We start from the raw sequence: 12,823 nt of genomic DNA, 5'->3' as shown, positions 1-12,823 counted from the left end.
GCTGTCTTTGCATTATCACGATGCATGTTTAAAACCTTTTTTCTTTTAAGTTCTACGTTCAAAACTGATTCATTCTTGAATCTAACTTTACTTATGACAATGCAATATAGAAATGTCATGGTATAGATTTAGACAGTGCTGTAAAATTTAGCAGGTCATACAGTAGCGCATATAAAAACACAGACTTAAGACACCAGCAGCTTCGCCGATGAGACCAGAGTAGTATTGCCGAGCACCTGTAGAGATCGCACTGAAAGGGTTTCATACATTCCTTGATTTGTCAAGCTCATCAGTAAACACTTGCACATCAGGAAAAGGGGAAAAAGAATCTATATGCTTTTCAGCGATACTCTGAAAATCAAGGAGACAGCCCAGAACCACCGCTGAAGCACAGGAGCCATTTTTGACTCAATGCTATTGCCCCCCCACTCCCTCTATAAGCTACCATGGCAAACATCAGACAGGTTAAGATCGCTGACCGGTTCCTATCGCATTCTCCCCGCTTTCCTTCAATCTCTCATTTTGCTGTTTAGTGATGGATAGGCTTTTTTGGGGTTGGTGCGAGGCTTCGCTGAAGTAAATTCTTTTCTAATCCGGCTATTGTCATCAGCTTAAGTGGGTGTGGGGTGAAAAGTACACCCCTCTCGGGGAATTCGGGGTTGGTTGTCCGAGGCGAAAGAAGAGGGAGAGAATAGGACTCGAATAAAGGAAGGGCTGAGGAGGCTTCTGAGAATTTGAAGGTGACTCAATCGGAGCAACAGGTTTATCAGTGACAAGCACTTTAAGTTACTGTAAAAGAGTGAATTAAATTTGTAGCGATTTTCAACATTCTTATTTTTGATTAATTATGAAGTAATTCAATTATAAGATTCACTTAACTGTGGTTTAAGTAGATGTCTATCTGCTAATCTACAACCTGTCTGGTTGCAGAGTTGATGATCCTATCTTTATGTCCTTTCAAAAGGCTTTCTTGAAGCATTGATTTGACTATATTTCATGTTTAACGTTTTCTTTTGAAGAAAAAAATGTGATCCTCTGAAATCTTAAAGCAAGATCTGGTTTTAGTCTCTTTGAAAATGTTGCTGATGAGAGCAGTGAGCTGTGAGCTACAAAGGCAAAACAGCAAGCTAAAAGTAGCTAAAGTGCTTCATATAACTGAGAGGAACTGCAGAAACAGTAAGAACTCAGAGAGAGAGTCACTATAAGCCACCCCTTTGGCATTACACATGCCTCATTTGATCCCTTGTTAATATACAAACTTTAATTATTCCAGCTTTATAGGGTTTTGACATTTTACTATTCAATTTAACTGCGACTCAGCATTTTATTTTAATATCCAGACTAGATTTGACTGTGATTGCTGGTGTGAAACAAATTTGATGTGCATCATATCTTGTTATTGAGATGTAAAAAGATGGATAACCAAAGGTTTAGAAAAGTCACCAACAAACTGCCAGTATAACAGATCACCCGCGTAGTGGAACAACATTTGTTTTTGGTTTTTTTATTTAAACTGCATTTTATTCGACATTCTTGCTTCTACAGAGCAGAGGTAAAGCTCTGTTGTGCTGATGTCTGCTAGAAAGGAGTCTTGGATGAGTAAGTAATCTGCAGAATGTCCCTATGGAGGTGCCATTTCAACCAGACTGGATGGGTCATTAACCATAATGGCAATGGAGGCACCAGAATTCAGCAATGTAACATTCTGCTCTCGGGCACATGAAGATGTCTTTACATAGAGAGCACATCAATCCTATCAGCGAACCTTATAAAAACAAATGCATCTGGTTAGAATTTCTCTTGATTTCTTTTAGGAATTAACAGGTTGAGAGTTAAGTCCCCATCCAGTCATTTTATCTTTGTATTTATGAGGTATTCAATGATTAGAAATACAGATAAAAGGAAGCTCAGCAACACACATATTCACTCATATTGTACGACATATGGATCTAGTTTTATCATCTGAAATTCAGCACAGACCTTCCTGACACATCAAGACCGCATTTACAATTCCAATTTCCAATACGCCGGGCTGGACATCGATCTTTCAATTGGAGCCGGGTGTCTCTCTGACCTCAGCTGAATAACAGAGGCTCGTGTGAACAGCAGGTACACAGGTGCTGATTGTAATATCAGTAGCCTACCAGGCAGACTGGCATCCATAAACAGCCCTATCCATCAGGCTGCTGTGTTGCCTTTGACACGTGTGTCAGAGGCAGACGAAGGGAATAAATGATGGAGAGAGGGGATCAATCAAAGGAAGGGAGGGGAGGCACCTGCCCCCTGACTGGTCCAGTCAAGCCCAGAGATGGAACATGATGGAGGGGCTAGGCTCAGGTGCAAAGAGGGGGTGGCAGCTCTTTGTCTGGAGGTGCTTGGTTAAGTGTGAGCCAGGTCTCGGCCACAGTGGTCTGTGGTTTTGTTAAGGTCCAAAGTCAGGTCACAAACAGAACGACATAGATAGGCTGAGCATGTTTATTAGTGAAAAGGGAGATGGTGTGGTTATTTGTGTGCTTGTGCGTGTGAGGGAAGAGCAATTGGAAGGGAGACATTAGTCATCATTAGGAGGCGAGATGACACTGTGTCTAATGGTTCTTTATGTGATTGCCAATGTGGCATTTGTCTCCTCGCGCCCTGTCCTACCTGGTTACCACTTGGTGCAGAGATTCATCGGCCGGCTTTGCACAAGAGTCACTGTTTAAATCTAGTCAAGGGGAAAAAGAAAATTCCACCATCTACTAACTGAACTGAAATGGTCTGATTAGAACTGAAAAATAAAGGCTTAAGTGCAGGACCTACATATAGAATGATGCTTAAACAAGACGAAAAAATCAACAGCTACTTAGCCACAGACGTGCTTTGAGCTGAATGCTATAAGCAGCATGCTAACATGCTCACAATGACGATGCTTACATGCTTATGTTTAGCAAGATTGATTTCTTCCATTACACTTCATCCTGTGGAGGACATTTCTTGATCCATCCACTAGTTGCGGGGATGTTCATTTCAAAATCACAAACCTCATCACCCTCATGGTGACCAGTCTAGCCTCACAGCAAAGCTTGTGATAGGAAGTCAGCATGTGAGGGTGACAGTTTGGCTGGTCTAGGTGCAAAAGTCCATGTGTGCATCAAGATGCAGAACCAGCAGGGGGCAATAATGACGGAAAGAACTATGTTTTGTTTTTTTTTTTAAACGATAGGTGAGGCCAAACTCGACAGTGACACAGTGGCCTCGCGGGTCTATTGCAAAGGCCTAGTGCGATACCGGGTTGTGATGGCATTAGGGGGGTGGCATAGGATCACCAAAGTTAATTAAGGTTTCATCAACTGGGAAACATGGATGTCTGTTAAAAGAATCTATGCAAATACATGAAATAAATGTTGTGATATTTTATTGGATGAATGAAAACTGGCTGCTGCTTACATTGTTGGCATAAACAAATACTCAAAGTCGGTAAGGTTCATCCTCTGGGGACTATGAATGCCCATCCCGTAGTTGTTGAAATACTAAAAACCAAGCATGATCCTCATGGTGCAAGAGGAAAAGTCAGAGGATCACAATTGTTACTTTGATTTCTCATCTGGGGACCATAAACACCTCTACAACATTTTATGGCAATCAATCCAAAAGATGTTGAGATGTTTCAGAACAAACCATAGTGGTGAATCAACCACTGACAGAGAAACTGATCAAACGACCTTGACATCCCTGGGGCCGCGTTGCTAGCATGATTTAAAACAAACAATAACTGAGAAGGAATGATTGTGAATTCTGCCCACATATTTCCCCTGATCTCATCGTATGGCAATGGCTAAAAGTACAACAGATATGGTCCATAAGCTAAAGGAGGAGCAGTATCTTTGGTCCTCCACAGCTTTGAAGTCCATCATTAACAAGTCTCTCTCCGTCACTCTTAAACAGACCACATCTGGCCAGGGGAGCGCTGACCTCATCCCTACAGAATGATCGTTGATATAACCTCACTGCAACAACTGGAGTGAAATACGAGAGACTACATCACAACCGCTGATGCGGTTTGAGACTCAAAGGAGGGAGGAATTAGAGGTGGAGTGTGTTTTGTGTGAAGGAGACAGAAGGTAACAAGACTTAACTGCTCGACTGGGGAGCAGAAATTCACTTCAGGAAGCTTTAAACCTTGACATGGCCTTATCTCCTCTAATTGGCCTATATCATCATCGTAATTGTTTGCACATGTCTTTATGTTGGACTGTGACTTGACATAAGCAGTGAGGCAAAACAAGTGGAGCAGTATGATAATAATTGGGTGTCCTGATGAGTGGATGAGCCAAAGTGGGCTGCGAGGGGCCTGGGGATGCTTGATATTTAACTGACCCCGGATGTTGAGAATTCAAGGATGGGGGGAAATAAATCCTATGTGAGGCTAACAAGTTTGTCTTTAGTAGGGAAGCATTTCATGTCTCCCAGGTGCTATAATGACTTTACCTGAAAAGCAGGGAGTGGCAAATGGTGGAAGAGTGAAGGAAACAGTAGAAAGAGGGAGAAAAGAAGGTCATCCCAACCCATCACTCCGCCAGTCGTTGTCGTGGTGTGGCTGAGCGATTTATTGACCATCTCAGGATGCACTCTGTCAGAGCGGACGAGGCGGTGGGACGGCATGAAGGAGAGACGGAGGGAGGGAAGGAGGCCAATATGAATGAGTGAGAGTGAGGGGATCCGTTTCCTTGGCCTCATTGATAATGACATACCTGCTTGGGCTGTCCGTTAGTCCTATAGCACACACTACTTAGGCTCTAACTGGAAAATCAATAGGCTCCTCTCTCAGAGACCTCTTGCTGCCATGGCTCTTTGTGATTGGCAGCTGCAGCCGAAGGTCGTCCCTGGCGACCATGAGAGTTTGGCGGAGCGAGCAGGAGAGGGGAGGGGGGTTCAGTCCCAGCAGTTTGACACTTTAGGGAGAGCTTAACGATATGGGACTGGTCTCTACATAACACCGGGGTGGTTTTCCTTGACTGAGTGACCATCCATTCAGCCACTCCAGCTAACCCCGAGGAGCCGTCACCACCCCACTAATTAGAGTTACCAATGTCCTCTCAATGGGGGTTTTATCATTGCATAGTCCAAGGTTGGACACTGACCTTTAGGAAAAATGTAATGGCTCTTTCCAAAATAATTTCCTACCTGGCCCTTGGCTAAAACTTTCTTGGAAACCACAGGATACACAGGATTTGGAAAAGCAGCATAATTTAACCGCCTCTTAGTTCACAAAACTTACACTGAGCAGACTCATGTTTTTTGTATTACAGTGGGCGTCTGCATAGAAACAAGCTGAGGAGTCAAAAATTAAAGTTATTTCTAATGATATGCTCTGATTTCTAGTACTGTGTGTATTATTTGGTTTTATATCATACACACTTATTGTGTCATTGATAAATGTATATTACTGTGACATAACATTAGCTGCATGATTAAATTTATATCTCAATGTACTAAATGTGCTAGTCTGATAAAAAAAAATGACCTGTTGAGGATGGAATTTTAATAAATGACTTTGTCAGTTGTTTGAGGCAGTTACATTTGATTTTCATATAATTGTGTGGTCCTGTGAGTGATCATTTAATTCAATTTCATCACAGTTTACCAATGTTCAATAAATATAGACTGTGCTCCAATACCATACCATGTATTAATAGTTTAAATAAAAATCAAATTAAACTAAATAATGTACATTCAATGTATAAATGGTGACAATGAAATACTTTTACAGTTAGTCCAATTACAAGCAATGACCTGTACTATAATGTGTGTACTATTTATATGTACTATTACCATTGTGGGTGTGTACAAGTTGTAAACCAATCTTAATCTGTGTCATTTTAAATTTACAATTACAAATTTGAAAAATGTATTAATAACTACCAGGTTTATTGTTTATAACTTAATTTCTGTATTTTTAAATCCATTGCAAGAGCTGTCACACCATTTTAATTAAATTATTTCAATTTTCAGTGTCTCCATTAAGATTACGAGAATTGCAATATGAATCTAAACTTTCAGCTTCTTCATTTGTTTGTGACATGTCAATCAGAACCACTCAAAAATATAATCAACATAATGTGAGTTAAAACATTTTTAGGGATGTATTTGTGATAAACGCACTGCAAAATCAGTTATGATTAGTAAATAGTCTGCTATAAGGACATAGGAACAGCCTTGAATACAGTGAGATTGATTTAGGGATCCAAGGAACTGTTCCTCCAATCAGGTTTTTGCTGGCATTTGTTTTGACCAATCAGCTTGAAGTAGAATGAATTTCACTTCCTCATTCAAGCAATATTAGTAGTCTCCATGAGTGGCTCTGCAACAATAACTCCACATGCAATATTGATGACTTGTGTCTAAACACAGAGAGGGTGCTGCTAAAGGTGCACACACGCGCGCGCACACACACACACACACACACACACACACACACACACACACAAGCAGGCAAACACACACACACACACAGGCAAACACACATCTGCTCCGTGACTTCATCAGTTCTGCTCTCTGCCGAGCAGATGCAGGGGCCTGCCAGGCAATTAGTTGCCTGCGATGATTTTCTTTGAGCTCTCTACGGAGGGAGCAGCTGGGTCCATCCGGGTTTGGAAGACAGCGACAAAATGTGTGAACAAGAGCATCAAAAATGTACTCACTTAGTTTACGTGTGCACATGTGCATGTGCGTGTTGTTCAGCTGTGAGCCACTTTTCCTTGACCTATCGTGTTTCCAGCGAAAGAAAAAGGAAAAAGGAGCACTACCTAAAAAATCCCAAGCTTCGACATCGCCATCCTCTTGGAATTACAAAGCACACCAATTTGAGTAAACAGAGGGAGGGGATGGTTGCACCTTTGTTTGCAAAACAAGCCCTTTTTTCTGTTGCCTTCTTCAAATATCAATTCTATACTTTGCCATAAATGTAGCCATAACATTTAGAGATTTATGACAAGGACCAGGGCCACTGTGCAGCACTCTACTTTACATTTCTTTACTAATACTCTGCATCTGTACAGTATATACTAGCGATTCAGACAGACGATTCAACAAGTGGATGAATCAGACCGACCGAATGATCACTGAAATTAAATTTTACGACAAACATTTCATGACATCCATGAAACGAGATCCTACGAAAAGTAACCAAACATGTTTCAAATATGTTTAAAAGTCAAATTATGCCTTTGAGGTTGCTTTCTTGAGCCACCTGGGGTTACCCAGCGTAATCTGGTAGGAGAGGGGAAAGAAAGGAAGAATAAAGCAGAGGCCGTATTAAAGACAGACAGAGCAAGGACACGAGAGGAGGAAAAAAAAAAGTAGTGAGGGGTTACTCATCAGCTGGCAGAGATTTGCACAGGCATGGACACTGTTTTGTGCTCATGAGGGGATCACTGTGGAGTCGTCACACGGCCTCAGATCAAAGAGCGCTCTGACAGGCCCCTGATCTTTTCTCCAGTCAATATAAACCAGGGGGAAACTCTTTAGGAACCACAGATAATTCTGAATGTTTTCAGCAGATAAAGGGCACAAAGAAGCAGCAAGAATAGATGAATGAGTGAGTGAGCATTAGGTGGCCGTATATTCTTTCTATAAGCTCCCATAAAGTGTGGGGAAAGAAGTACATTTAATAAACTAGAGACTATGACACAAGCTTCGAGAGTGTGTGTCCCAACAGTGTGCTGACTTTACTTCTTTTTCCACCTAGGACTGTAACATGCAGTTAGTCCCATGAAACGTACATACACACATGGTAAATGTTCGCACAGTTTTCCGAGATGTGGCTGATCTTTTCATTTCAATAGACTGATTTCATAAAAATCCGATCCACTGTACCCAGTATAGTCTACATAGCAATAAAAAATGACTACAGTTGCTCAGAAGCATGAGGTTTGATAAGCGGGCCAAAAAGGATTCATAATGTCTTTATAAAAACCTTTTGTCGCCGTATATTTCATGAAGCTACAGTTAGCTTGCCCTTCATAATATTTGGACACTTGCTCTCCAAGTGGTGTCGATTAATCTCTCTGGAGCTGTGAGCTCAGTGATAAACAGCCATCCTGGAATCACAAGGCCAGATATTTTCTCTCATTTCTATCTTTTGCTTAATTCCAAACATGAAGATAATTATCGCTTTACTCGAATACGATGCAGACAGAAGGAGAGTCAAACCTCAGATTAGTATTTCTTTTAAAATCTGATAATAAATCAAGGTTGACAGGTCAACTGTCGATCGTCGTTTCTACATACTCTGGTAGTTCTGGGAAGAATATCCGAATGGATGTTGTGTGTTCATTTATCTGCATGTGCATCACATTTAAATGTGATTACACACCAGCAAATGCTACCCAGTGATGTTTCCCCTTGAACGTTTTGAATTGGACGCTTAACCTCTCCACCCACAAAGTTAATTCAACTATTCTATGCGACAAGACGAGCTCAGCTCAGTCAAAATTATAGAAAAGTGTGCAAAATGTTCAACTACAAACTCTGTGTTTAAAATACTGTATACAGTTTGTGTGACACGTTTCTGAAAGACCTCGATAAAACAAATACGATCCCAAGTGAATCTAAATTAATGCGTGTGAACTCGTGCCTCCTGCATTTTTAATGTGGGAGGTTATTAGTTCCATTGACATGAGCTCAAATATTTAGCAGGTCTTGCGCACTGAACTAAATACTGAGCTCCATAATTTTAATCGTGAGCGTCTTTACACTCCCTAAAGTCCCATCAGCACTTGGAAAAAAGGTTACATGATGAAGTCCAGAAGATGTGGCAACTATGAAGAGGGGCTCATTAATCTTTGCCTTTTCCTGAAATGTTTGTGGATTATCTCAGAACCTATTGCATAGTTGGCTACTTCGTATCAGTAAAAAAGGAGTTTCTGGAAATCATTGAGTTTGTATTCTGCATTATGTAAAACTGATCAGTGACAGGAGGACTTTATTTGGACAAAAATAGCCCAAAGTTTGCTTTTTATGGCTTTTTGAAATAAAGTTGCGCAACAGGCATATGCAGCCATAATGCAGCTATGCAGACAATCATCCCTCCTGTCTCCATCAACATTTCAAGGAAGCCCTTGGAGATCTTTCAGTATTGACGATCTCTGATTTTTATTGTTGGCTTCATTTATTTTCTGAAATTACAGCACATGATTGAACTTTATAGAACAGTTATAAGTGAGGAAGTGAGGAGTTTTATTCGCAAAAGATAATTAACGTGAAATTAAAACACGTATTTAACTAAATTACCGAAGCCTTTGAAAGAAAGCAGACTTGAGAACGCGGCCAATTAAACTGCGTTTTAATTTCAGGGCCTGACGCTGATTAACGACCTCGACCTCGTTAACGGGAAAACAAACGGACACGTGTAGCGATACTTCACGTGGCTTTCACTGCGGGGTTTTTGATTTTAATTTTAATTTTTGACACCGTGTTTACGTGTCCAAATACGTCTCACACGGCAGGAACGTCATGGCTCCTTCAGACGGTCCAACATGAAGTCTGTGTGACGAGAGGGCTTCAATTACAACCAAGGAGAGACCCCCGGTTAAATTATTCAGTATGGACAAGGTTCACGGCGATAAACCCGCGGGCACATTAACGTGTGTGTGTGTGTGTGTGTGTGTGTGTTAGTGTAGTGTGTGTGTGTGTAGCGTTTATGTAGTGTGTGTGTAGTGTTTAGTTATTTGACTCCAAACCAGCGCCTGTTTCAATAAAAAGTGTGCAATACAATTTTAAATCAATTGACTATTACAAAAAGGTGATCAATTCAGTTTACACGCTTCCGGTCGTTTCTACTTGACTTTCTACTCTTCTCTTCAGAGACTAAAGCTGCAGGTGCACTCAACATGAACCGACACTCAGAAAAATGCTTAACATCATTCAACGGAGTGGAATATTTGTTGTTTATAAAAAGAAATCATTTCGCGTGAATGTGGTAATAATCACACACACACACACACATATTCTGAATGATTTACCATAAAATCAAATAGAATACAAAGGTAAAGAGAACGACTTTAAGCGGGTTTATTTAATTTAAGAATATTATAACTAACTGATCATGCATCTTGTTACAAGTCAAATTTGAAGAAGGGAAAATCACGTTTAAATCGGTGAAAACAGGTGTATCATTTTTCAAGATTACGCCAACAAAGACCCACAAGAGTTTTATAATCAAAGTAGGACGTATGGAATAGATGATGTCAGTTAGAGAACAACACTGCAATTACTGCACCTTTACAAGTCGAGAAAAAACACGCAGAAACACATCCAATTAAAAGCTGAAAAGAAACGGGGAGACTTATCTGCAGAGCAGGTTCTAAAGTTAAAAGCTGTCACTCACACTGTCTACACTCCTGATCCTCGAGCGAAAATTTCGCGCGAAGAACAACGCTTTTCTTTAAAATAAATATTTCACCGCTGTGTCAGAGGAGCTCACGCTGGAATTCGCCCGTAATAAACCTGAAGGTTTGTGTTTTCCTGCGTCGAGCCCGGGGAAGCGGGCGGACAGCTCCGTGCGCACCCAGATGCTGCCGAGGCGGACTTGAAGCTGCTCTGCGCTGATTGGCTGCGCGCACTGACAGCTCCGCACATGATTGCAGGAGGACAAGCCCGGCCCCCTTTTCACTCTTCCTAAAGGAGCCATTCATAAACTACACAAGTCCAGCTCACAGCTGAGTGTGGACGAAAAGTGAGCGGGGCCACGGAGGAGAGAGTATTCAAGCAAGAGGAGATGAGCGGTCACAGACGATGTTTTTAGCCTTTTAGCGCCTGCAGCCCAGGACAACGGATGGTGACCCGCAGCCCCTGAATATGAGTCTACCCTAGCCGCGCTGGAAGTGCTCATGACTTGGGACTGATATTTAGCAGGCTATTACGTTGCATCCCTATCCGTTTCCTCCTCCTCACACTGACGTCCATCCGCTGCAAAAAGCAACGAAAAAAAGAAAAGAAAGAGAGAAAAAAAAACAACTTTTGATTACACACTTTTCCTGCACGGGGAAGCGCTTGCCTCTGGCTTTACCGGTAAGCATTGGATCCGTCAACTTACTGCGACTCTCCGGTGTACAGCCCGGACCTCTGCCCAAACATGATAGCGACGCAGGCAAAGCTGGTCTACCAGCTGAACAAGTATTACAACGAGAGATGCCAAGCGCGCAAAGCGGCCATTGCGAAGACTATAAGGGAGGTTTGTAAAGTGGTGTCGGATGTCCTCAAGGAGGTGGAAGTGCAGGAGCCCCGGTTTATCAGCTCCCTCAGTGAGATCGACGCGCGCTACGAGGGGATGGAGGTCATCTCCCCCAATGAGTTCGAGGTGGTGCTGTACCTCAACCAGATGGGGGTGTTCAACTTCGTGGATGACGGCTCCCTGCCCGGCTGCGCGGTGCTGAAGCTGAGCGATGGCCGCAAAAGGAGCATGTCGCTGTGGGTCGAGTTCATCACCGCCTCCGGCTACCTGTCAGCCAGGAAGATCCGCTCCAGGTTTCAGACGCTGGTGGCGCAGGCCGTGGATAAATGCAGCTACCGCGACGTGGTAAAGATGGTGGCGGACACCAGCGAGGTCAAACTACGGATCAGGGAGAGGTATGTGGTGCAGATCACCCCCGCGTTCAAGTGCACTGGGATTTGGCCTAGGAGTGCAGCCCAGTGGCCCATGCCCCACATCCCCTGGCCCGGTCCTAACCGGGTGGCAGAAGTCAAAGCCGAGGGTTTTAACCTCCTCTCCAAAGAGTGCTACTCGTTGACGGGGAAGCAGAGCTCGGCAGAGAGCGACGCCTGGGTCCTGCAGTTTAGCGAGGCCGAGAACAGGCTGCTCATGGCCGGCTGCAGGAAGAAGTGTCTGTCCGTGCTGAAGACCCTGAGGGACCGTCACCTGGAGCTGCCGGGACAGCCGCTTAACAACTACCACATGAAGACCCTGCTGCTGTACGAGTGCGAGAAGCACCCGAGAGAGACCGACTGGGACGAGTCTTGCCTCGGAGACCGACTGAACGGCATCCTGCTGCAGCTCATATCCTGCCTGCAGTGCCGCAGATGCCCCCACTACTTCTTGCCAAACTTGGACTTGTTTCAGGGAAAGCCTCACTCAGCCCTGGAGGCTGCTGCTAAGCAGACGTGGAGACTAGCGAGGGAAATCCTCACCAATGCTAAGAGTTTGGACAAACTATAAAGTTGATCGTCGAGACAGAGCTGAGAGACATTTTTGGGATAAATAAAAACAAAGAAAAAGAACAAACTTCAGAGAAGGACAACGATGATTCTGCAACTGATTCTCCAACAATGTGAACAAATCAGTAAGAAAATAACGCAGCGAGCGAAAACCACAAAACCCCTTTTATTTCTTTCTTTTTTTAAATGGAGCAATTGGGCCACTGCCAGAGAGAAAAAGGAAAGTGAAGGTACATTTTCAGATAAATGTAATAACTTTTAGTTGTCTTCTTTAAATGTTTTCACAAAGTGAAGAACCCTTTTTATTTAAATATATGCACAAAATCGTTAAGTGAAAGAATAAGATGTAGCGTGCCAAGTTCAATTTTTTTCATTATGTGACTTTAAAAAAAAAAAAAAAAAGAAAGAAAGAAATGTTAATAAAATGTTGCAAATTAAATTACAACTTGGCCTCGTGTCTTGACGTGTTTTGACAGCTGCTATGTCAGGCTAATCTGTTGCATTCCATTTTATTTTATTATTATTTTTTATTCTTTGCTGCTGTCTGGATGGAGAGAATCATTCAAATATTCATTCCTTTTTTTTCACGAGGGGAAGTTGAGTTGTGACCAACACTGACAAAACATTTAAA

At 42.5% G+C, this 12,823-nt stretch overlaps 2 protein-coding genes across 8 annotated transcripts in view; one reads left to right on the top strand and one right to left on the bottom strand.

Moving 5' to 3' along the window:
- lrba (LPS-responsive vesicle trafficking, beach and anchor containing) overlaps nucleotides 1-12,823 on the bottom strand; it is a 194,049-nt gene that overhangs the window by 63,859 nt on the left and 117,367 nt on the right. The gene's annotated exons all lie outside the window — the stretch shown is intronic.
- mab21l2 (mab-21-like 2) lies at nucleotides 10,678-12,594 on the top strand. Its single transcript, XM_030426092.1, has one exon. It carries the CDS (start codon nucleotides 11,114-11,116, stop codon nucleotides 12,191-12,193), a length of 1,080 nt encoding a protein of 359 aa, XP_030281952.1. The 5' UTR covers nucleotides 10,678-11,113; the 3' UTR covers nucleotides 12,194-12,594.

This window comes from Sparus aurata, chromosome 1, assembly GCF_900880675.1.
Source record: "Sparus aurata chromosome 1, fSpaAur1.1, whole genome shotgun sequence".
Lineage (NCBI taxonomy): Eukaryota > Metazoa > Chordata > Actinopteri > Spariformes > Sparidae > Sparus > Sparus aurata.
Note: the sequence above shows the minus strand (reverse complement) of the source record. Positions and strands in the feature narration are given on the sequence as shown.